The 25,312-nt window shown below is 47.9% G+C and overlaps 2 protein-coding genes across 16 annotated transcripts; one reads left to right on the top strand and one right to left on the bottom strand.

The window, feature by feature from the left end:
* The first annotated feature begins 246 nt into the window (after positions 1-246).
* IFRD2 (interferon related developmental regulator 2) lies at positions 247-22,561 on the top strand. 12 transcript variants are annotated; one of them, XR_014250844.1, is made up of 13 exons: positions 249-480; positions 16,642-16,761; positions 16,847-16,931; positions 17,038-17,162; positions 17,247-17,404; positions 17,564-17,617; positions 17,703-17,881; positions 17,969-18,074; positions 18,359-18,547; positions 18,633-18,761; positions 18,841-18,936; positions 19,054-19,432; positions 19,474-19,555. XR_014250844.1 is itself a non-coding variant. In XM_082413130.1 (12 exons), exons 1-12 carry the CDS (start codon positions 423-425, stop codon positions 22,311-22,313), a joined length of 1,443 nt encoding a protein of 480 aa, XP_082269256.1. In that variant the 5' UTR covers positions 247-422; the 3' UTR covers positions 22,314-22,561. The 12 variants fall into 12 exon arrangements, 11 of the variants coding, with proteins under 11 accessions (XP_082269256.1, XP_082269260.1, XP_082269263.1 ...); XM_082413130.1 differs by lacking the exons at positions 19,054-19,432; positions 19,474-19,555 and adding an exon at positions 22,170-22,561 and having other exon boundaries at positions 247-480; XM_082413134.1 differs by lacking the exons at positions 19,054-19,432; positions 19,474-19,555 and adding an exon at positions 22,170-22,561 and having other exon boundaries at positions 248-480; positions 17,567-17,617.
* Positions 19,210-25,080, bottom strand: LSMEM2 (leucine rich single-pass membrane protein 2). Of its 4 annotated transcripts, none has more exons than XM_082413151.1 (4): positions 23,254-25,080; positions 20,503-20,729; positions 20,225-20,410; positions 19,210-20,103 (listed from the first exon to the last, which is right to left on the bottom strand). In XM_082413151.1, the coding sequence occupies exons 2-4, from the start codon at positions 20,702-20,704 to the stop codon at positions 19,970-19,972; spliced, it is 522 nt and encodes a 173-aa protein (XP_082269277.1). In that variant the 5' UTR covers positions 20,705-20,729; positions 23,254-25,080; the 3' UTR covers positions 19,210-19,969. The 4 variants fall into 4 exon arrangements, with proteins under 4 accessions (XP_082269277.1, XP_082269276.1, XP_082269278.1 ...); XM_082413150.1 differs by having other exon boundaries at positions 20,503-20,719; XM_082413152.1 differs by having other exon boundaries at positions 20,503-20,681.
* Positions 25,081-25,312: the final 232 nt, after the last annotated feature.

Here is a 25,312-nt window from a genome sequence, read left to right as displayed (position 1 = left end):
TGTTGGGCGAGGTGGGGTTGGGGGAGGAACACCGCAAGGCATTGTGGGTGCATAGTTGAGCTAGAGCGTCGTGGGCTTGTGGGTCCCTGAAGCTGACTACAATTCCCAAGGTGCTCTGCGCCCAGCCGGGGAGGGGCGTTAATCCGCGCTCAGCACCCTGGGAATAGTAGTTTCGGCCGCATGGAGAGGTTCCATGAACCGAGAGACCAGGAACTCGCCTTCCCGGCCACCCATTTAGCAGGGCGGGGCGCTTCGACACGTTTGGCAGGGCGGGGCGCCTCGCGAAGATGGTGGCGCGCGCGGCGTGTGGCTCCCGTCGTCTGCCCGAGTCTCAACTCAGCGTATTGGCCGGCGACTCGCTGGTCTGGAGCCCCCGCCCGCCGGGTCTCTGACCCCGCGCCCCGCCGCGCCCGATTCCCGGCATGCCCCGCGCCCGAAAAGGCAGCGCGCCCCGCAGAGGCGGCCAGCGCAGCGGAGGAGGTAAGTGGGGGGCTCTGGGCAACTGAGGAACGTTGAGCTGGGGCTCTGTGTGAGTTCCCGTCGGTGTCCCTAAGAGTCCTGGGGTAGAGACTCCTGCCTCGACCAGTCCGGTGCTGCCACCCGCAAACTCTCCCCGTGACCGGCACATGCCCAAGGAATCAGCGGCCACGTGTGCGCCTAACCTTAGTGCGCTGCCCGCTTGCCCGGAGACCTCGCTCCCCGCCCTCACCTGGTCCGCACCTCCCGGCCTTGGTTGGTTTCCTCATTGCCTCTCTACCCAAGTTGTCTGTTGTGATGGACAAACAGGCCAGACGGAGCAGAAAGCCAGCCCCCTCCCCAAGCCCTGATCCTTGCCTGGACTGGACTAGGAAGTTGGCCAGAGGCCTGGGCTATCCCGGAGAACTGAGAGAGGGGGTGATGGGGAAGCTGCAAAATTTGGGCCTTGACTGCCTGGACCTAGAAGGTTGATGAGCGCGGAAGGTTGATGAGCGCCCTGGAGCCTGAGGCAGTCCAGAGAGTCGCTTATCAGGTCGACCAGAGGAGCATGTCCTGGTGCAGTAAACACATATGTTTACTGTGTAGGGATGGGGTGCCTTTTAGGCACAGCTCAGACCTGGCCGCCACTTCAGTGGGGCTTGGGTGAGGGTGTTACTGAACCAAACGTGGGTCGGCTTGCCCCGGAGGAGTAAAGCCAATCTACTGATGAAACCGCAGAAATGCATTGGGGTGGGGGGGTGCGTGGTCCGAGTAGCTCCCGTTCATTAGAGCAGAAAGAATTCAGTGAGAGGCAAAGTGTTAGATAAGAAGTGACTTATTAGAGTAGGACACTTGAGAGGCTTACAAGGAGGTGGGTGAGAGGGTGCCATCTGGAGAACATGGTGAGCTGTAGTTTTATAATCAAAGGAAGAATGGGGAGGGTGAGAAGACCACCTTCTTCCTCATTATTGAGGAGACGTCAAGCTTCCATCATCAATTCCTTTTCCAAGTCGGGTGGGGAGTTTTCTTGTCCCTACATGGTCAAACCAGGACTGTCATGGCGCAATGGAAATGAGCAAAAAGGCAGTAACATACACTAACATATGATAAATCATTTCAAGTTTTAGTATAATGTCATCCTTTCCTTATATGTTTGTTTTTAGTGCACGTATGTCCTAGGAATCATTAACCTGAGCTCACTGGGCAGGATGTGGGTCTCATTCCACCATTGTTTTGTTGTTTTGTGGCATGTCTCATGCTTCTGTTGCATGGTTTTGTGGTTAAGCAAACCTGCTTTCTTGAGTGATCATTAACTTTCAGGGGTCTCCCATACTTTTTTCTTTACTTATAATCACTTACTGGGATTAACTATTTAATTACTTGCTTTGTCCTTTTACTCTGTCCGTATCATTCCCCCCTCCAGGTGTTTACCCTTTATGCTTAAAGTGGGGTAAGGGGCGACAACCTATCATTAACTACTTTCTGCTGAGATGGGATGTAGGCCTGCCTGGGGAAGAAGTAAAACACCTGGCTGACTGTCCCTTCTCTGTTAGGAGAACCAGAAGCCAATGCCCCTCTGGTTAGCATTATTCTTTAGTCCTTGTGGACGTTGAGCATCGGAAGATGAGTTTATAAAAGATACAAATTGAAAGAAATACAGCAGGGACTTCCTTGGTGGTGCAGTGGTTAAGAATCCGCCTGCCAAGGCAGGGATCACAGGTTCAGTCCCTGGTCTGGGAAGATCCCACATGCCAAGGAGCAACTAAGCCCGTGCACCACAACTACTGAGCCTGTGCTCTAGAGCCCATGAGCCACAACTACTGAAGCCCACACGCCTAGAGCCCGTGCTCCGCAACAAGAGAAGCCACCACAATGAGAAGCCTGCGCACCACAATGAAGAGCAGCCCCCGCTCTCTGCAACTAGAGAAAGCCCGCATGCAGCAATGAAGACCCAGCACAGCCAAAAAAATAAATACATAAATAAAATAAATAAGTTTATTTAAAAAAAAAAAAAGAAATACAGCAATAAGCATTAGAAGAGTTATTAAAAGAGATTGTAGCCACGATCTTGGAGACCCAAACCATTTTTTCAAAACATTTTACAAATCTGAAAGGCAGATACTTGAGGCCTCAATCTGTTTGCTTTTGGGCCCGGAACCTTAATGTTTTATACTTTGGGGTTTATTGAGACTTTTATTTTAGTTATAGATTTACTCTGTTTTTCTTTATTTTTTGTTAATATCATTTAGTGATAAGGGTGGCTTCCTTGTGCCTCGAGAAACAGAGTGGCCTCTAATCTAGTTAATAAGTCCCTTCCATTAAAGAGAGAGGACAATCAGGCACAAACAAAAAGGAATGTAAAAACGACTGGCCATTGATGTTGCACAAAAGGGGTTCCAGGAAAGTGTGCCCCTGTCTCTTTCTTGACACTCCCATTACATATTTCCTATGGTTGTTAAGGCTTTCAGTCTTGGGTTAAGACTGAAAGGGTTGCACTGGTGTTTATGAGAAATTTTATCAAGTGGCTCGCCATGTCAATTACCACCCGAAGTTTGAGGCTCCACACTAGTTATGTAGATGGTATCTCTAGGCGGATCCCCTTTTGGCCTTGGGCCCCCCTCAGTCTTTCGATTGTAAAACCATCAAAGGCCGAGGGATCCCTGTCGCTTTCTGGCATCTGGGGCATTCCCTCTGCCAGTGCACTGGCTATTTGCAAAGGGCACATCGATCACAATTTTTCCTTCAGTGCCCCCTTGTCCATGTAGGGTACACTGGTTTTGTCTCGGTACCCACGGGCCCTGTGGTTTACCGTGGCCAGATTGGTCCAGAAAGCCCAGCCTCCCCTTTAGTGGTTTTTCAGAGGACCAAGTTACTGCCATCATTTGGGCCTTTTGTATATTTCTTTGGGTGCATTTAGTCTTTTAGGTTATATTTCTATTATTGAAAACTGAATAAGCCAATTGGAGCAAGTCGCTTACAGGTGTCTGAGGACCGGCCATTGCTTTTTACCATGTATTTATTTATTTATTTATTTTTAAAATGTATTTATTTATTTATTTGGCTGCGTTGGGTCTTCGTTGCTGCACGTGGGCTTTCTCTAGTTGCAGAGAGCTGGGGCTACTCTTCGTTGTGGTGCACACGCTTCTCATTTCAGTGGCTTCTCTTGCTGCGGAGCACGAGCTCTAGATGCGAGGGCTTCAGTAGTTGTGGTGTGCGGGCTTCAGTAGTTGTAGCTTGCGGGCTCTAGAGCGCAGGCTCAGTAGTCGTGGCGCAGGGGCCTTAGTTAGTTAGTAATTCCACTATGGGTCTGCCTCGGGGACAGCTTTGTTCCCCAAGCGGTGTACTGTGTGGCCCTGTTGGTCTCAGGCTGCCAGTATTATATGCTGTTCTTTCTCTGGGGTGCAGCAGTTGAATAAGATTTGTAAATCCCCCCTGGTGAGATCATTAACCAAGTAAACTTCTTTGTGGAAAGCTTAGAATCCTCAGAAAAACTTCCCAACTTCTGCCAGACTTAAATCGGACATTGAAAAAAACACATGAACTCTTATTGTTTCTTTTTTTTAAAATTTATTTATTTAAATTTATTTATTTTTGGCTGCATTGGATTTTTGTTGCTGCATGTGGGCTTTCTCTAGTTTCAGCGAGCGGGGGCTACCCTTTCGTTGCAGTGTGCGGGCTTCTCATTGCGGTGGCTTCTCTTGTTGTGGAGCACGGACTCTAGGCTCATAGGCTTCAGTAGTTGTGGCATGCAGTCTCAGTAGTTGTGGCTCGTGGGCTCTAGAGCGCAGGCTCAGTAGTTGTGGCGCATGGGCTTAGTTGCTCTGCGGCATGTGGGATCTTCCCGGACCAGGGCTCGAACCTGTGTCCCCTGCATTGGCAGGCAGATTCTTAACCACTGTGCCACCAGGGAAGCCCTAAATGATTTTTTTTCCCTAGTATGTATAATCCCCTGGTTATAGATTATGGGCATCTAATTTTCATCCAAGGATAGATTACAGTGATCAGCTTTAGAAACAAGCTTAGAATATCTTTTTAATAACTTAATTAACCTTTACAATAATATAACATAGCAACAAAGAGCTATTTGAAAAGTGAGAGTTTTTTGGGAGTTTTTTTTAACGTTACAAAATTTTATACTGGAGTATAGTTGATTTACGATGTTGTGTTTCAGGTGTACACCAAAGTGATTTAGTTATACATATACATATATTCATTCTTTTTCAGATTCTTTTCTCAGATAGGTTATCACAGAATATTGAGTAGAGTTCTCTGTATTTTACAGTAGGACCTTGCTGATTATCTACCTTATATATAGTGATGTGTATGTGTTAATCCCAAGTTCCTGATTTATCCTTCTCCCTTACTTTTCCCCTTTGGTAACCATAAGTTTAATTTTGAGATCTGTGAGTCTGTTTCTGTTTTGTAAATTAGTTCATTTGGTATCATTTTTAAAATAAGATCCACATATAAGGGAGGTCATATGATAAATTGTCTTTCTCTGTCTGACTTCCTTCACTTAGTATGATAATCTATAGATCCATCCATGTTGCTGCAAAGGCCATTATTTGATTCTTTTTTTTTTTTACTGTAATTTTTTTTTTAATTTTTTAATTTTATTTTTTTATACAGCAGATTCTTATTAGTCATCAGTTTTATACACATCAGTGTATACATGTCAATCCCAATCACCCAGTTCATCACACCACCACCCCCAGCCCCCTGCCACATTCCCCCCTTGGTGTCCCTACGTTTTTTCTCTACTTCTGTGTCTCAATTTCTGTCCTGCAAACCGGTTCATCTGTGCCATTTTTCTAGGTTCCACATATATGCGTTAATATACGATATTTGTTTTTCTCTTTCTGACTTATTTCACTCTGTATGACAGTCTCTAGATCCATCCACGTCTCAACAAATGACCTAATGTTGTTCCTTTTTGTGACTGAGTAATATTGCATGATATATATGTACCACATCTTCTTTATCCATTCGTCTGTCAGTGGGCATTTAGGTTGCTTTCATGACCTGGCTATTGTAAACAGTGCTGCAGTGAACATTGGGGTGCATGTGTCTTTTTGAATTACGGTTTTCTCTGGGTTTATATATTTTGGAGATTAATCCTTTGTCCGTTGATTCGTTTGCAAATATTGTGTGTGCCCTCGAAGAGTGGAGTCTCTGTTTCCCCAAGTCCTGTCGAAGTCCTGCAATCAAATCCCACTAGCGTTCAAAGTCTGATTCTCTAGGAATTCCTCCTCCCGTTGCCGGACCCCCAGGTTGGGAAGCCTGACGTGGGGCTCAGAACCTTCACTCCAATGGGTGGACTTCTGTGGTATAAGTGTTCAGTCTGTGAGTCACCCACCCATCAGTTATGGGATTTGATTTTACCGTGGTTGCGCCCCTCCTACCGTCTCACTGTGGCATCTCCTTTGTCTTTGGATGTGGGGTGTTCCGCGATATATGGGATCTTCCCAGACTAGGGCTCGAACCTGTGTCCCCTGCATTGGCAGGCGGATTCTTAACCACCACGCCACCAGGGAATTCCTGTTTGTTGGAAGTATTTTAATCACAGTTTCAATTTCATTACTTGTGATTGGTCTGTTTATATTTTCTGATTCTTCCTGGTTCAGACTTGTAAGGTGGTATATTTCTACGAATTTGTTAATTTCTTTTTTATTTTAATTAAAACAAATTTTTTTAAGTGTATATTTATAACCACACCCTACATGTTGTGGAATCTTAGTTCCCCCATCAGGGATTGAACCTGGGCCCCTGGAAGTAGAAGTGCAGAGTCCTAACCACTGGACTGCCAGGGAATTCCCCAGAATTTGTCCATTTCTTCTAGGTTGTCCATTTTATTGGCATATAGTTGTTTGTAGTAGTCAGTTATGACCCTTTTATTTCTATGGTGTCCATTGTAACTTCTCATTTTTCATTTCTAATTTTATTGATTTGAATCCTCTCCCTCTTTTTCTTGATGAGTCTGGCTAAAGGTTTATCAATTATGTTTATCTTCTCAGAGAGCCAGCTTTTAGTTTCCTTTATCTTTCCTATTGTTTTCTTTGTCTCTATTTCATTTATTTCTGTTCTGATCTTTATGGTTTCTTTCCTTCTACTAATTTTGGGTTTTGTTTGTCTTTTTTGTCTAGTTGCTTTAGATGTAGGTTATGTTGCTTTATTTGAGATTTTACTTGTTTCCAGAGGTAGCAAATTTATCACTGTAAACTTCCCTCTTAGAACTGCTTTTGTGGCATCCCATACGTTTTGGATGTGGTGTTTTCGTTGTCATTTCTCTTTAGATATATATTTTTTTAAATAGATCTTTATTGGAGTATATTGTTTCCCAATACTGTGTTAGTTTCTGTTGTACACCAAAGTGAATCAGCCATATGCATACATGTATCCCCATATCTCCTCCCTCTTGAGCCTCCCCCCAACCCTCCCTATCCCACCCCTCTAGGTCATCACAAAACATGGAGGTGATCTCCCTGTGCTTCCCACTAGCTAACTATTTTACATTCGGTAATGTATATATGTTGATCCTACTCTCACTTTGTGCCAGCTTCCCCCTCCCACCCTGTGTCCTCAAGTCCATTCTCTATGTCTACATCTTTATTCCTGCCCTGCAAATAGGTTCATCAGTACCATTTTTTTTCTTTTTTTTTTTTTCAGATTCCATATATGCGCTAGCACATTGTATTTGTTTTTCTCTTTCTGACTTACTTCACTCTGTATGACAGACTCTAGGTCCATCCACCTCACTACAAATAACTCAATTTCACTTCTTTTTATGGCTGAGTAATATTCCATTGTATATATGTGGTGCATTTTCTTTATCCATTCATCTGTTGATGGACATTTAGGTTGGTTCCATGTCCTGCCTATTGTAAATAGTGCTGCAGTGAACATTGTGGTACATGTATCTTTTTGACGTATGATTTTCTCAGGGTATATGCCCAGTAGTGGGATTCCTGGGTCATATGGTAGTTCTATTTTTAGTTTTTTAAGGAACCTCCATACTGTTCTCCATAGTGGCTGTATCAATTTACATTGCCACCAACAGTGCAAGAGGGTTCCCTTTTCACCACACCCTCTCCAGCATTTATTGTTTTTAGATTTTTTGATGATGCCCATTCTAACTGGTGTGAGGTGATACTTCATTGTAGTTTAGATTTTCATTTCTCTAATAATTAGTGATGTTGAGCCTCTTTTCATGTGCCTCTTGGCCATCTGTATGTCTTCCTTGGTGAAATGTCTCTTTAGGTCCTCCGCCCATTTTTAAATTAGATTGTTTGTTTTTTAGATGTTGAGCTGCATGAGCTGTTTGTATATTTTGAAGATTAATCCTTTGTCTTTTGTTTCATTTGCAAATACTTTCTCCATTCTGAGGGTTGTCTTTTTGTCTTGTTTATGGTTCCTTTGCTGTGCAAAAGCTTAAGTTTAATTAAGTCCCATTTGTTTATTTTTGTTTTTATTTCCATTACTCTAGGAGGTGGGTCAAAAAAGATCTTGCTGTGGTTTATGTTAAAGAGTGTTTTTCCTATGTTTTCCTCTAAGAGTTTTATAGTTTCTGGTCTTACATTTAGGTCTTTAATCCATTTAGAGTTTATTTTTGTGTATGGTGTTAAGGAGTGTTCTAATTTCATTCTTTTACATGTAGCTGTCCAGTTTTCCCAGCACCACTTATTGAAGAGGCTGTCTTTTCTCCCTTGTATGTTCTTGCCTCCTTTGTCGTAAATTAAGTGACCATATGTGTATGGGTTCATCTCTGGGCATTCTATACTGTACCATTGATCTATATTTCTGCTTTTGTGCCAGTACCATACTGTCTTGATTACTGTAGCTTTGTGGTATAGTTTGAAGTTGGGGAGCCTGATTCCTCCAATTCCGTTTTTCTTTATCAAGATTGCTTTGGCTGTTTGGGGTCTTTTGTGTTTCCATACGAATTGTAAAATTTTTTGTTCTAATTCTGTGAAGAATGCCATTGGTAGTTTGATAGGGATCACATTGAATCTGTAAATTGCTTTGGGTAGTGTAGTCATTTTCACAGTATTGATTCTTCCAGTCCAAGAACATGGTATATTTCTTCATCTGTTTATGTCATCTTTGATTTCTTTCATCAGTGTTTTATAGTTTTCTGAGTACAGGTCTTTTGTCTCCTTAGGCAGGTTTATTCCTAGGTATTTTATTCTTTTTGTTGCAATGGTAAATGGGATTGTTTCCTTTATTTCCCATTCTGATCTTTCATTGTTCGTGTATAGGAATGCAAGAGATTTCTGTGCATTAATTTTGTATCCTGCAACTTTACCGAATTCATTGATTAGCTCTAGTAGTTTTTTGGTGATATCTTTAGGATTCTCTACAGTATCATGTCACCTGCGATCAGTGACAGTTTTACTTCTTCTTTTCCAATTTGTATTCCTTATTTCTTTTTCTTCTCTGATTGCCGTGGCTAGGACTTCCAAAACTATGTTGAATAATAGTGGTGAGAGTGGACATCCTTGTCTCGTTCCTGATCTTAGAGGAAATGCTTTCAGTTTTTCACCATTGAGAATGATGTTTGCTGTGGGTTTGTCATATATGGCCTTTATTATGTTGAGGTAGGTTCCCTCTATGCCGACTTTCTGGAGAGTTTTTATCATAAATGGGTGTTGAATTTTGTCAAAAGCTTTTTCTGCATCTATTGAGATGATCTTATGGTTTTTATTCTTCAATTTGTTAATATGGTGTATCACATTGATTGATTTGTGTATATTGAAGAATCCTTGCATCCCTGGGATAAATCCCACTTGATCGTGGTGTTTGATCCTTTTAATGTGTTGTTGGATTCTGTTTGCTAGTATTTTGTTGAGGATTTTTGCATCTATATTCATCAGTGATATTGGTCTGTAATTTTCTTTTTTGATAGTATCTTTGTCTGGTTTTGGTATCAGGGTGACGGTGGCCTCATAGAATGAGTTTGGGAATGTTCCTTCCTCTGCAATTTTTTGGAAGAGTTTGAGAAGGATGGGTGTTAGCTCTTCTCTAAATGTTTGATAGAATTCACCTGTGAAGCCATCTGGTCCTGGACTTTTGTTTGTTGGAAGATTTTTAATCACAGTTTCAATTACGTTACTTGTGATAAGTCTGTTTATATTTCTAACTCTTCCTGGTTCAGTCTTGGAATATTGAACCTTTACAAGAATTTGTCCTTTTCTTCATGGTTGTTCATTTTATTGGCATATAGTTGTTTGTACTAGTCTCTTATAATTCTTTGTATTTCTGCGGTGTCAGTTGTGATTTCTCCCTTTTCATTTCTAATTTTATTGATTTGCATCCTCTCCCTTTTTTTCTTGGTGAGTCTGGCTAAGGGTTTATCAATTTTGTTTATCTTCTCAAAGAACCAGCTTTTAGTTTTATTGATATTTGCTATTGTTTTCTTCATTTCTATTTCATTTATTTCTGCCCTGATCTTTATGATTTCTGTCCTTCTACTGACTTTGGGTTTTCTCTGTTCTTCTTTCTCTAGCTGTTTTAAGTGTAGGGTTAGATTGTTTATTTGAGATTTTTCTTATTTCTTGAGGTGAGATTGAATTGCTGTAAACTTCCCTCTTAGAACTGCTTTTGCTGTGTCCCATAGGTTTTGGGTCATCCTGTTTTCATTGTCATTTGTTTCTATGTATTTTTTTATTCTTCTTTGATTTCTTCAGTGATCTCTTGGTTATTTAGTAGCGCACTGTTCAGCCTCCATGTATTTGTGTTTTTTACAGTTTTTTTTCTTTTAATAGATTTCCAGTTTCATAGCATTGTCGTCAGAAATCTCTAGGTATTTTTTGAATTCCTCTTTGATTTTTTCAGTGATCCACTGGTTGTTTAGTAAAATATTGTTTAACCTCCACATGTTTGTGTTTTTTACAGTTTTTTTTTCCTGTTATTGATTTTTTCTTTAAATTTTTATTGACATATAGTTGATTTACAGTGTTTGTTTCACATGTACAAAAAAGAGAATGTTATATATATATATATTCTTTTTCAAATTATTTTCCCATATAGTTTATGAGAGAATGTTGAGTAGAGTTCCCTGTGCTCTACAGTAGGTCCTTGTCGATTGTCTGTTTTATATGCATTCGTGTGTATATGTTAATCCCAACCTGCAAATTTATCCCTCCTTGCCCTCTATCCCCTTTGGTAACCATGAGTTTCTTTGCTTTTCTTGTTTTTTTTTGGCCATGCTGCGCGGCTTCTGGGATCTTAGTTCCGTGACCACGGATAGAACTCGGACCTTGGCAGTGACAGCTCAGAGCCCTAACCACTGGACCCATGGGGAATTACCCATAAGTTTCTTTTCTAAATCTATGAGTCTGTTTCTGTTTTGTAAATTAGTTCATTTGTATCAATTTTTAGATTCCACATATAAGTGATATCATAAGTTTTTTTGATTCTTTGTCTGACTTACTGTGATCATCTCTAGGTCCTTCTTGTTGCTGCAAATAGCATTATTTTGTCCTTTTTTGTGGCTAATATTACATTGTATATATGTACCACATCTTCTTTATCCATTCATTTATCGATGGGCATTTTGGTTGCTTCCTTGTCTTGGTTATTGTATATACTGTTGCAGTGCACATAGGGGTGCATGAGCCATTTGGAACTATGGTTTTCTCTGGGTATTTGCCCAAAAGTGGGATTGCCGGATCATATGATTGCTCATTTTTCGTTTTTTGAGGAACTTTGCTGCTGCTCTCCATACTGGCTGTACCCTTTTACATTCCCCCCAACAGTGTAGGAGGGTTCCCTTTTCTTCACGCCCTGTCCAGCATTTACTGTTTGTAGACTTTTTGAGGATGGCCATTCTGACTGGTGTGAGGTGATACCTCCTTGTAGTTTTGATTTGCATTTCTCTAATAATTAGCAATGCTGAGTATGTTTTTGTGTGCTTTTTTTTTTTTGAAACAGTGAGAGTAAAATGTACCTCTTAAAATTGGGTTTTGAAAGTCAGCCCTGTTTTGAATTCTGTTTTGATTACTTACTCCCAGACATTTCTCCAGGGCAGGTATCATTTATTTACAGCCCCGCAGGCCTTGTGAATATTAAGTATCCAGAAGCACTGGTTTTAGAGTTGTTGTTACTCTTAACTGCCACATGGTGGCAGGGTTATGCATGCCCAACTTTGGGTCTTAGGGCAACCAGAGCCTTAATTAAAGGAAGTCCTGTTCCTGGGTTGTAACTGAGAGTAGAATGTGCCAGAAGAAACACCCGAGGGCTTGTGTCTCCTTACTTCTTCCTTCTTACCCTTCACCCTCCAGACAAATCGCAACCCCTGTAAAACCACAATGCTGAGGGTATTGAGCGTACTTTGGTGGGGGACTCTATGGAAGGAGGATGGAGGTGGGAGCTCCACCATCAGGAGACATGCAGCCCAGGTGACTTTTCTTTTCCTTTTTTTTTTTAAATTTTTAAATTTTATTTATTTGTTTTTGGCCGTGTTGGGTCTTCGTTGCTGCGTGCAGGCTTCCTCTAGTTGCGGTGAGCGGGGGCTGTTCTTCGTTGCAGTGCATGGGCTTCCCATTGCGGTGGCTTCCCTCGTGGTGGAGCACAGGCGCTAGGCGCATGGGCTTCAGTAGTTGCGGCACGCGGGCTCAGTAGTTGTGGCGCACGGGCTTAGTTGCTCCACGGCATGTGGGATCTTCCCAGACCAGGGATCGAATCCGTGTCCCCTGCACTGGCAGGCGGATTCTCAACCACTGTGCCACCAGGGAAGCCCCCAGGTGACTTTTCAAAGCTCTTCTAGCCCAGAGGGTCCACCATCCTTTGGGTGCACTATGTTTGGTTTAGCTGTAGGAGGACCTGCCTCGATCTGGAGATTTTGTCTCATCCAGAAGGGATCAGGCACTCCAGGTCCAAGAGGGCTCATCTGCTGGCACATCCTCCCCAGCTCGCTCAGGCCCACAACGGTCCTGCCTTTGGACCCAACCTGCTTAAGCTCCATGGATGTGACTCCAGCCTAGGTCCCTGAGGCCTGAGGGGAATAGAGTAGGGATTTCTTTCTCTCTTTCTTTCTTCCTTCCTTCTTTCCTTTTCTTTCCTTTCCTTTTCTTTATTTCTTCCTTTCTTTCTTTCTTTCAATTTTTCTTTTATTTTGGCATATAGTTGATTTACCATATTGTGTTTGTCTTAGGTGTACAGCAATGTCATTCTGTTACACATTTACATATATCTGCTCTTTTTCAGATTCTTTTTTTTTTTTTTTTAATATTTATTTATGTGGCTGCGCCGGGTCTTAGTTGTGGCATGCAGTATCTAGTTCACGGACCAGGGATCGAACCCCGGCCCTCCTGTGTTTGGGGCATGGAGTCTTAACTTCTGGACCACCAGGAAAGTTCCTTTTTTCAGATTCTTTTCAGATATAGGGTCTGAGTAGAGTTCCCTGTGCTCTACAGTAGGTCCTTGTTGATTATCCATTTTCTATATATTAATGTGTAAATGTTAATCCCAGCCCCCTAATTTTTCCCACCCCTCTTCCCATACTGTGGCCCCCCCCACCCCACCGCCCACCCAGTAATTGTGCCTTCCCTCTCTGGCGGACCTAGGCTGCTGCTGCTTTTTTTTATTTTTGTTTTTGTTTTTTTGGCTACGTTGGGTCTTCGTTGCTATGCTCGGGCTTTCTCTAGTTGCAGCGAGAGGGAGCTACTCTTTGTTGAGGTGTGCAGGCTTTTCACTGTGGTGGCTTCTCTTGTTGCAGAGCACAGGCTCTGAGTGCATGGGCTTCAGTGGCGCGTGGGTTTAGTTGCTCCGCGGCATGTGGGATCTTCCTGGACCAGGGCTCAAACCCGTGTCCCCTGCATTGGCAGGAGGATTCTTAACCACTGCGCCACCAGGGAAGTCCGGACCTAGGCTTCTTAGGAGTACACCCTCATTTGCCACAGTCCAGCCTCTTCAAGCTGTCTCCACACAGCCAACCCTGGTCTGACCTCTGAAGCCTGATATTCAGCACCCCGCCCCCACCAGCAGAGGAGCGTCTCAGGCTCTGGTGCACAGGGTGGTGCACAGGGTGGAGGTGCCTACCTTATGTGCAGATTACTCTCCTTTTTGCCATTGCAAACAGGTTGCTGCACTGTCCTCTTAGGGTCTGGACCTTCCCCTTTGTCTAGGCTAATGTCCCTGTCAGTGATCAGGCTTCCCAGGGTGCTGGAATATTTTACCTTCACTGCTCCTTCCCTGGGGCACTAGATTCCTAGTGTCTAGATTCCTTCCCCACCCCGCCTTTTTTTTCCTTTTTTAAGCTGGGTCTCACTGCCTCGGAATCTTAGTTCTTCGAAGAGGGATGGAACCCATGACCCCCCCCCCCCCGCCCCCGCAGTGGAAACGTGGAGTCCTAACCACTGGACTGCAAGGAAATTCCCTTTTTTTTTCCCTTTTGTCCTTCCCGGTTACGTGGAGGTTTTCTTGCCCTTTCGGAAGTCTGAGGTGTTCCTCCGGCATTCAGTAGGTGTGTGTGAATCATTCCACTTGTAGGTGTATTTTTAATGTCTTTGTAGGAGAGGGTGAGCTCCCTGTCCTACTCCTCTGCCATCTTAATCCTGTCTTGAAAAGTGAGTTTTAGACAGTAGATACTGACCTCAATTAGCAAAACTAAAATTTAATATTTATTAAAACATAATTTTTTGTAGGTGTGAAAAAAATTTTTCTTTAAAATAAACCTCATATTTACCAAATATAGCCAAATTAATTGGGTACAAGTTAGTGGGCTACAGTTTTATAATCAAAGGGAGAGTGGGGGGGGAGAAGACCACCTGCTTCCTCATTCTTGAGTAGACATCAATCTTTCATCATCAGCTCCTTCTCCACGTGGGGAATTTTCTTGTCATTACATGGTCAAAGCAGGACTGTCATGGTGCAATGGAAATGAGCAAAAAGGCAGTAATGTATAATAAAATATGAATTCATTTCAAGTTTTAGTATAACGTCAACCTTTCCTTATATTTTTGTTTTTAGTGCATGCAGAGGAGCGTGTCCTGGGAATCATTAATTTATGGAACTCACTGGGCAGGATGTGGGTCACATTCCACCATTGTTGTGTTGTTTTGGAGCATGTCTCATGCTTCTGTTGCATGGGTTTGTGGTTAAGCAAACCTGCTTTCTTGAGTGATCATTAACTTACAGGGGTCTCCCATACTTTTTTCTTTACTTATAATCCCTTACTGGGATTAACTATTTAATTACTTGCTTTGTCCTTTTACTCTGTCCCTATCATTGACACTGGGTTATGGTGAAGGAAAGTGCAATGTTTATTGTAAGGCGCCAATAAAAGGAGAAGCCGTGGCTGGTGCTCAAAAACCCCGAACTCCCCGAAGGGTTTCTGTAAAGCACTTTTTTTTTTTTTTTTTTGGCTGCACTGGGCCTTCGTTACCGCGCGCTGGCTTTCTCTAGTTGCGGCGAGCGGGGGCTTCTCATTGTGGTGGCTTCTCTTGTTGCAGAGCACGGGCTGTAGGGCGCGTGGCCTTCAGTAGTTGTGGCGCACGGGATTAGGTGCTCCGCAGCATGTGAGATCTTCCCTGACCAGGGCTCGAACCTGTGTCCCCTGCATTGGCAGGTGGATTCTTAACCACTGCGCCACCAGGGAAGTCCCTGTAAAGCATTTTTAAAGGCGAGGTGAGGGAGAGGGGTCCCAGCGAATGTGATCAGCTCGTGCACAATTCTCTGATTGGTTGATGGTGAGGTAACAGGGCAGTGTCACGGTGTTAACATTATCAATCCTTAGGTGCCAGTAGGTCTAGGGTCTACGTGCTCACGGTCATCACATAGTTAACTTCTTCCATTTGGTGGTGGTTTTAGCACCTGTAAAACAACTCAGGAAATGTGCATCTGATACTGTTATCTAGGAACTTCAGAGATGAGCTACAACAGAGGATATGGTGGAGGGGTCTATCCCAGGAAGACCCCATAGGGTCCTGCTTGGTTACAAGGGGACGTTGAAGAAAGTAGCAATACTCCAGAAGGCCTAGTGCTGGGAGACGAGTTCACAGAGTGGTGTCAGTCCCAGACAGGAACCAAGGAAGCCTCAAGGGAGGGGCTTCTGGGTGAGTCTTGAGAAGGTAAAGAGGAGAGCACCATTTAGAGGCAATACACTGGGCGAGGGCCTGATATCTGGAGGGACCATGGCATGGTGAAACAAATGAGGGAAGGCTGGGCTGCTTTGGTCAGCCAGGGTAGTGAGAGAGGAGTGAGCAGCATGTGCTGGACTTTGTCTGGCAGGCACAAGGGAGTATGTACGTAGTTCCTGGAAGCAGGGCCAGCCTGGTGACCAGAACCTGTCTGGGGCTCCTGCTGCAGCAGCTGCCCTTACACATAAGTGTTCCAGCCCTGCTGACCCTCACAGTCCCCTGTGTTCACCTGTTTTCAAGGGCTCATCAGGGGCAACTCAGCTTTCTGCACTTCCCAGGGTCAGGAGGAGCCTGTGTGTCCATCCACCCAGGGCTGAAGGCCTGGAGTGGACCAAGGGGGGCTCAGGAGACAGTATGCTTGAGGCCTGGGGCACTCACCTACATCCACTAGGAGCTGGGCCTCTGCCCCCAGTGCTGATGGGTGACCTGAAGAGCTTGTTGGCCCACCGAAGAGCCGTAGCTCGTCACTTGTCTAGTCATTGTCTTCACTTACCCAGAATAGGTGCTTCTCATCTCTTTTGCAACAGAGAAACTGAGCCTTTGAAGACTAGGCACCTGACCTGGTTACACCCCTGTTAAGATGTAGAGCTGGGATTTGAACCCCGGTTCTGTCAGACTTCCCTGACCCTTGCCCTGGCCCTTTTGGGGAGTAATCTGGGCTGGTGGTTGAGCTCCCCCAGGATGCGCCTGGATATGCCCCACTCCAGGCTGAGCCACAGGCCTAGGTGGGGCCTGTGCAGTCCCTTCCGCCTCTGCCCACCTCTAAGTCTCCTTCTTAAAGCAAGCTCTAGTCTCAGGGAGGATCTGCTCACCAAGCCTGCCAGGATATCCTAGGTTGGGCCTGGCGTGTGACTCTCCCCAGCAGATAGACTTCTTTCCCTTTCTCTTGCTTCCTGGCTCAGAGTCCCTGGCATCAGCCTCTGTGCCTCCCACTTCAGCCTTGAGAAGGGCAGCATTCTGTCTTGTGGGGTCATGAGGCCGGGTGAGGTAACCAAAGCCATCACTCATCAATGAAGGCAGACCATGTGCCCCATTCCACCCTCCCCAGGTGCCCGGAGCAGTACGCAAGCTGACTCAGGTTCCAGTGAGGATGAGGCAGCCAGCGAGGCCCGCAGCACCACCAGTGAATGTCCCAGCCTTCTTAGCACCGCAGCAGAGGAAAGCTTTGGTGAGAGTGGGTGGGAATATGGCAGGGACTCAGTGGGGCTCCGTGGGCTAGGGCAAGAAGCGGGGATGACGAGCTGGCCTTGCAGGGGGGGATGCCGTGGATGAGCAGGGCCAGCAGGAAGACCTTGAGGAGAAGTTGAAGGAATATGTGGACTGCCTCACAGACAAGAGGTACCCCTGACTTCCAACCAATCCCTTCCCCTGTGTCCCTGCTTAGCCCATGCCAAATGTGACCCAGGTAGGATTGGCCCACCAAACCCCTTTCTTCCTCCCCCAGTGCCAAGACCCGGCAGGGTGCTCTCGAGAGCCTGCGTCTGGCCCTAGCAGCGCACCTACTCTCCGACTTCTTGCTGGAGCGCCGCCTCACAGTGGCTGATGCCTTGGAAAAGTGCCTCAAGAAAGGTTGGGCCTGGGGGCGCACAGGGGGCCTGAACTGGCTGGGTACTGGCCCTTGCTGCATTGACTGACTGGAAGGCATCCCTGCAGGGAAGGGCGAGGAACAGGCCCTTGCCGCTGCTGTGCTAGGCCTGCTGTGCGTTCAGCTGGGCCCTGGACCCAAGGGTGAGGAGTTATTCCACAGCCTGCAGCCCCTGCTGGTCTCTGTGCTCAGTGACAGCACAGCTAGCCCTGCTGTCCGGCTCCACGTGAGTGTTCCTTGCCCTGTGACACCCTTCCTTCACCTAATCCCTAAGCAGAGACATGGGTTCCACCTGCCTCCAGGCTCCCCTGCTCCGAGGGTGAGCCCCGTGGCTGGGAACCCAGGCTCACCCTCTGACCACGGCCTGGCTTTGCCCTCCTCCCAGCAGTGCGCTTCTGCTCTTGGCCTGGGCTGCTACGTGGCTGCCACCGATGTCCAGGTAAGTGGCCTTCAGGCACAGGCAGTAGAGCACGTAGGCCCTAGCTCTGCCCCTGAGCCACTCCCCTGCCTCCTTATGCCTCTAGGACCTGGTCTCCTGCCTCACCTGCTTGGAAGGCGTTTTCAGCCGGTCCTGTGGTGTGGGTGGCTCCACAGCCCCTGTGGTCCCTGTCAGCCTGCAGGGCTTGCTCTGTGCTGCCCTGCAGGCCTGGGCCTTGCTACTCACCATCTGCCCCAGCGCCCATATCAGCCACATCCTGGACAGGTAGGGTTGACTGCCCACAGGGAGTGGGAGGGGAAGGGTGAAGAGGCCGCCAGCCCACACACATGGCTCAGCCTGCCACTTCCCCAGGCAGCTGCCCCGGCTGCCCCAGCTCTTGTCCAGTGAAAGTGTGAACCTGCGGATGGCTGCCGGCGAGACCATCGCATTGCTCTTTGAGCTCACCCGGGACCTTGAGGTGTGAGAGATGGCGGGGGGGCGCAGGGGAGGGTGCCTGCTGACACCACCTGCCCATCTCAGGCTGGGTGCAGGGATGCCACAGAAAACAAGGTAGCCTTAGGTCATTATGGAGGGGAAGTAGCCCCAACACAGACTCAGAGGCCAGGTGCTCTGATGGGGCCCCTTAGCGGAGGTGTCTGGTGCAGGCAGGGGCCAAGAAGGGATGCAGAGGAGGGTCAGGCAGAGAAGAAAATGACTTTCTTGGTGAAAGGAAGGATTTGGGCGACCCCACTGTGTTAAAAGCCAGCAGAGCTCAGGCTTCTGCTCCCACGTCCTCCATCGCTCCCACTGCAGGAGGACTTTGTTTACGAGGACATGGAGGCCCTCTGCAGCACGCTGCGCACTCTGGCCACTGACAGCAACAAGTATCGGGCCAAGGCTGACCGCCGGCGCCAACGCTCTACCTTCCGGTCCGTGCTGCACTTTGTCGAGGTACGTGTGACAAGGGATGCGTCCTAGCGAGGGTGCACCCCCAGGCATAGCCGCCAAGCCCAGTCACAGCCCCTCTACCCTGCAGGGCGGCGAGTGTGAGGAGGAGACAGTCCGCTTTGGGCTCGAGGTGCTCTATGTGGACAGCTGGGCTCGGCGCCGGGTCTACGCTGCCTTCAAGGACGCGCTGGGTTCCGGCATGCACCACCACCTCCAGGTGGGGAGGCGGATGGCGAAGGGGTACCCCGCTTGGCTGTTTCAGACTGGCCTGAGCTCACTGCCTTCTTTGCCCCCAGAACAACGAGCTACTCCGTGACATCTTTGGTCTGGGCCCTGTGCTGGTGCTGGATGCCACTGCCCTGAAGGCCTGCAAGATCTCACGTTTTGAGAAGGTTTGCACCTTTGTCTTCCCTCCATTCCTGTGGCCTGGAGCTCTGCAGGGGCTGGAGGAGAAGCCCTGGGCTGCCTCCTCCCAGCTCACTAGACCCTCACTCTTTGTCCCACCCCAGCACCTGTACAACGCTGCTGCCTTCAAAGCCAGGACCAAGGCGCGCAGCCGTGTGCGGGACAAGCGGGCAGACATCCTGTGAGGCAGGATCAGCCGAAGAGGAGACTGTCCACATCCTTGCCCATATTTTTAACAGAAGACACAGTGCAACACCTGGTCCCTGCCAGGCATTGTCGCTTTATTTTTTTAATGACAAAACCAAAAACAGACATGGGGGTGGGTGGCTGGAGGCCAGGCCACTTGGGACCTTTGTGCTTTGCCCCTGCGCCAGCCCTGTGGCCACTTCCTGCCCTGTCTCAGGGCTGTGGGGCAGGCAGAAGAGGGCTGTCCCTTTCTCAGGCCTTGCTCCCCTGGGATGACCCACTTTTGGGGCGGGGGTGGTGATAGTATCTGGACAACTGCCACTACAACATGTGGGGAGGTGAGGCTACCTGGAGTGGATTTATATGCTGAATTTTAAAGATTTTAGAGATAATTAATTAAACAATGTGCAGCCTTCGGTGGCCCTGGCTTCTGGGTGTTTCTGCCTGCCCTCCCTATCCACCAACCCAGGCTTGGGCCCAGCTGGGCCTCCCTATCTATCTCCATCTCACCTTTGCCCTCCAAATTAATCTCTCCCCAGGGGCCCTCCTCCCCCTACTCAGAGCCCAGCCTGTCTTTTGAGAGCTGAGGCTGGACCCCCCACTGGGAGGCCTGGCAGAGTTTGGGTGACCAGGGTGGGCAGCTATTTTTAGACTTCTGAACCTGCTATCTGGAGAAGGCAAGAAAAGGCAGGCAGCTGCGGGGTCAGATCAGGCTCTTATATGAAAACCTCACCAAGGAAGTAATGTGGAGCAGTAGTGGGAGAGGGGAAAGCTACCAATGGCCACTTTATTCCCCCCTACACATACCCCCAGGCCCCAGGTCCAAGTGGCATCTCAACTGGGTGCTCGGGCCTCAGTCGAGTTGAGCCTCCGCAGCTGGCTGAGGCTGGCGAGCCGGAGTTTGAGCAGCATTTCCTCCTGCGTTCGCAGTGTGTGCACCAGCACGCGTAGGGATTCGCTCTGCAGCACTAAGACAGGTGGGCGGTAATGGGGGATTATCAGACCACATGCCATACCACAACACCCGACCCTCCCAGCCCTTCACTGCCTCGGTCTCTCCATTCCACTGGCTTCCTGCGCCCTCCTTACCACTCAGGTAGACGGCCAGGACAGCCAGTGCCAGGCAGGTGAGCACCAGCAGCGCCAGCAGCAGCAGGAAGCTGCCGCGGCTGTGCGCGGGGCTGCAGCCGGTCTGGGCGCACATCGATGGAGGCAGGATGCCCAGCAGCTCATCCCATGGCTGCGCCTCCTCGGCCAGGTAGGGCCACAGTGAACCTGCAGGGCAAACGGGATCAGGAGGGCCGCAGGTGCGCCTGCTTTCCTCCCTTCTCCCAGTCCATGGGTCCCACTCCCCTGCACCCTCTCACCTCCACTGTGCAGATCGCTGATGGACTCCACCCGGTGTAGGCGAACCTCCTGCACATGATTAGGAGCCAGTGGTGCCCTGCTCCTTGTTGGTGCCACAGTGTCTGCAGGGGCAGCGTGGGGCTGATTCAGCCAGCGGGTCATGCCCTCCCTTCTAGATGGTGTCCAGCGGCAGCAGGGGCTCAGAAGAGGTAGAAGGGGCATTTGGCTCCTGATCCCCTAAAACCAACTCAGGAGTGACCCGTGATTTGGAACCAAGACAACGTGAAAACTGCATACGCCTGTTTCACCCACAATAGCAGGGGGTGCTGCTTGACTTACATTTGTTTCCTTCCCAGCACCTCAGGGACTTTCAGGCATTCCCCTCTGCTTGCTCGTTTCTAGAGAATTTATCAGGCTTGGAGAACTCAACCCACACCCCATGAAGTTCATTCCTGCTTCTGCTATCAGTTTTCCCTGCAGACCCTGTGCCTGGGGCCTTCTCCCGGTACCCAGCAGAAGCAGCCCTATTCTGGCCAGCTTTTTGCCTTTTGCTCCTGGCCTCAGCTCTGCCTCCTTTTACATACTAAGTGTGATTCTGCTGTGAACCCTGCTGTTCTCACTCATCATGAGAGGAGACCCACCTTTGTTAGCAAACTGTTCCACTTGCCTTTGAGGTCTCCCCTCAGGCATCTCTTCGAGGCTGCCTGGGCATTTAGGTTGTTTCCAATCCCCTTCCTAAATTAAAAACCCCTAGAAAAGGACATGCATCATTGAGTATTAAGGCTTTCCCCCAGTTTCCCAATAGTTATTAAGGATGGATTCCCAGAAGCAGAATTACTAGGTCAAACAGCAGGGACTTTTTCTTTTAAGCTGTCATCACATTGTTCTCTGGAATAGTTGTCCACAGCCTCCAAAAGAGTAAAATGTCGCCACCAATAGGCATCTCCATAGAAAAAAATTTTATATACATAAGTGTGCACATATATATTTGCTAAGTTGGGAGATGAGAAAAGGCCTTTCTTGACCAATTTTGTTGGGGGTCTTTGCTTGGAGAGCCTGACCAATATCTGTGTGGCTTCCTAGTTCACAGCCTCTGCCCATTTAGTCACTGGGGCTGTGTACCATTCTTGTGATTTTAATTACTTATTTTTGGACCCAGTGAAGTATTTATTTTGTGATCTCTAAAAATTATATTTTCTTCTGGTGGTGCTTCCCCCCTCCCCTTGAAGTCTTGGCCCCTTTGGGACTTCCCTGGTGGCAGTGGCTAAGACTCTGAGCTTCCAATGCAGGGGGCCTGGGTTCGATCCCTGGTCAGGGAACTATATCCCACATGCTGCAACTAAGACCCGATGCAGCCAAATTAAAAAAAAAAATTCTTGGCCCCTTAAGATCTCCAGATGCCTAGCTGGAAGCTAGATAACAAATTCAGGGGCATTGGCAGGATACCTCCTGATAGAAGCAAGGGTGATTGGACTCTCTGGGTCTAACACTTTCAGAATAGTACCGTAACCTTCATGATTTGCTTGAAACTGACCTTTGACATGCTCAAAAATGTGTAAAACAAAAACCAGTGCTGTCTGTCCGTTAGGTCTGGGTGGTGGTGGATTGGGGTTCGTATTAAATTCTGTGCACTTGGCTGTGTTTTTCCCACACTTTTAAATTGATCTTGGGTTCTTTCTGTTACCAGGAAGAACACATAGTAAATGTCATCCTTAAGACCTCAAAAGGGGACTTCCCTGGTGGCTCAGTGGTTAAGAATCCGCTTGCCAATGCAGGGGACACGAGTTCGAGCCCTAGTCCGGGAAGATCCCACATGCCGCGGAGCAGCTAAGCCCGTGCGCCACAACTACTGAGCCTGCGCTCTAGAGCCTGTGAGCCACAACTACTGAAGCCCGGGCACTTGGAGCCCGTGCTCTGCAACAAGAGAAGCCACCGCAATGAGAAGCCCGCACTCCGCAACGAAGAGTAGCCCCCGCTCGCCGCAACTAGAGAAAAGCCCGCGCGCAGCAACGAAGACCCAACTCAGCCAAAAATAAATATTAAAAAAAAAAAAAAAGACCTCAAAAGGAAGCAAACACTCCCACACCCAGGGCCAGGCCCCTCCCATTCAGTATAAAATGTCGAAAATGTGATGGGGGGAGTTGACCAGTTGGGCCAAGCTGGAGCCTTGGTGCAGCTGGTCCTGCATCCTGGCTAGCACTGTACCTGAAGCTTCCCAGGTCCCTGCTCTGGCCCCTCTGAGCTTCCATACTTCTTGCATGCAGTGAGTCAATTAGGAAAGTGGCCACCGAAGTCTTTAACTAGAAGTCAGTCTGGCCAGGCCAAGGGACCCCAACCTTTAGCCAGTTGGGGCCACACAGGCCCACACTGGAGGCCAGAAGCCTATCCACTCCCAGTCCCTGGGTCATGTGCCCAAATGCTTTGCAAAACCACTGCCGGCCCCCAATCCCAGTGCCCTCCCTTAAGGAAGAGCTTAACTGGCCAGCCTGCCCAGCCCACACCCACTTGGGCACAACCTGTAGTTGACCCTCCCCTGCCCCCAACCCCTCCCTGCTGTCCTCAGCAGGGGTTACAGGTATGAGGTGAGGAGGCGTTCGGGGCATGGTAGGCCCTTCCTTCACGCATAGGGGGCCAGTCCCTTTACTCGAGCTAGGACACGGTGACTGATGACTAGTCAAGGAAGTGAGGTCAGTAGGAAAGGGGCCAGGTTTCTCCGTGGTCCACAGGGTCACAGCATTGGGGCCTTACCCTCCCTCACAGTCATTTCCTACCTTCTTGGGCCTCCTCTGGCATGGTGGGTGTTGGGCAGGCAGGGGGTCGATGGGAGTGCCTAGTACCAGGACCAGATAGAGGCAGCAGTGGCTCCGCTGAGAGCCTGGGGAAGGCCTGGCTGCCTCCCAACCTGGGCTGAAAATAGGCGTGAGCTCAGCACACTGGGCTATATTTAGAGGGGGCACCTCCCAGCCATGGGAAGGAGCAGAGTGACCCACATGGACCAGCCTAGACGAGCTACCTGGTGATGGAGCCCAGGCAAGAGCACACCTCCAGTAGTGCATGTACCCTGGGAACCCTGCTACTCATGTCTGCAGGGCCTTGGTGTCTTCATCCAGACAAGCCTCCTCAGGCTCACCTCCAGTGATGTCCCACATGGCAAGACCATGCAAGGGAGCCCTGTGCATCTCCACCCCTCCACCCCCTGAAGACCCCTACCCACAGCGGGTTCATCTAGCAAATGTGGGACAAGCACCCACCACTGATCTGCTGGCATCACGGATTAGGAGTGATGAACAACTGGAGCCCAGTGCCCTGAGGGCTCTGAGAGCCCCCACAGGGGACAGAGACACCCCCAATACCTGCAGGTACCCATGCTGGTCAGTGGAGGAACATAGGTTGAAGGTTGATACTTCTATTACTAAGTTTACAACTTTGGGTAAAGGAATGCTCCCTTTCAGACCTCAGTTTTCTCATCTGTAAAGCAGGAATAACAATGGTTCCTACCTGGCACAGTGCACATGAGAATGGAAATATAAGCACATGTCTGAAGCACTTAGCCCAATGCAAAGTTTTGATCCTCCTTCCTCTCTCCATAAGGGAACAGAGGTCACACAAGTTCATGTGAGGATGCATGGCACCACCTGCCCTTAAAGAGAGGGAGTGGTCCAGCTTAGGACCCACCCTCTGCTGTTGGACCCCTGTGCCCCTCCTTCCCAAATGGGACAAAGCAAGACAATAGGAGCTACTTCTTAAACATCTGAAATCCATCACTCTGCTGTATCCTTCTTGATATTCCTCAAACGCAAGCTTGTTCCCACCTCAGGGCCTTTGCACTGGCTGTTCCCACCTGGAATGCTCTTCCCTAGATGTTCCCATGGCTGGCTCCCTGTCATTTAGCTCAAATGTCACCCCCTCAGTGAGGCCTTCTGCTCACGTTCTTTTCTACATCACCCAATTTTATTTTTTTCATAGCATTTAGCCCAGAAATTATATCATCCAGAATATACAGTTGACCCTTGAATAACTAGGAGTTAGGGATCCCAACCCTCTGTGCAATGGAAAATCCACATATAACTTTACAGTTCACCCACCCTCTGTAACCATGGTTCCGCATCTGCAGATTCAACAAACCAGGGATCCTGTAGTACTGTAGTACTATTTATTGAAAAAAATCACATGTAAGTGGATCCTATACAGCTCAAGCTGGTGTTATTCAAGGGTTAACTGTACTATGCATGTCAGTATCCCCAAAGGCCCTACAGAATCCACTCAGTCACATGGAAACCACCTTTAATCCTCACCACAGCATCCTTAAAATAAATAGGTTTTGAGACTTCCAGGAAGGTGTCCAAGGCCACACAGCAAGAACTAGTGAGACAGGGTGGGACCTGGCACCTTTTGCTGCAGTGCTTACACCTGGACAAACAACTCCTGGAGCAACAGAATACAAGAAACTATAAGGGACTAAAAATAACTACGCACCTGCAACTGGGGCAAATTATGAACAAGATACAAAAAGACCAAAAACCCAACTGCCACTTCTGAAGTGTTGGGAGCAAAAGGAGTGCACTTCTCACGATTCCTGCCCACGCCACCCCTACCGCCTGAACCATGGATCTGACCCTACCCTCACCCCATTTAAAGGACCAACCCACCCCCCACCCCCGCTTCAGGGAGCAAGCAAGGCAACCTGTTGTTTGTTTCTGCTCCCTTGTGCTGCAGCATGAGTCCCAATAAAGCCTTGCCTGAATTTCTCGTCTGCCCTCTTATCAATTTCTGTTCACTGAAGAGTCCAAGAATCTGGGTCGGTAATGTACTTGGTGGCAACTCCACCAG

The sequence above is a fragment of the Balaenoptera physalus genome (assembly GCF_965194825.1).
Source record: "Balaenoptera physalus genome assembly, chromosome: 11".
NCBI classification, from domain to species: Eukaryota; Metazoa; Chordata; class Mammalia; order Artiodactyla; family Balaenopteridae; genus Balaenoptera; species Balaenoptera physalus.
This window is presented reverse-complemented; position numbering and strand designations above follow the sequence as displayed.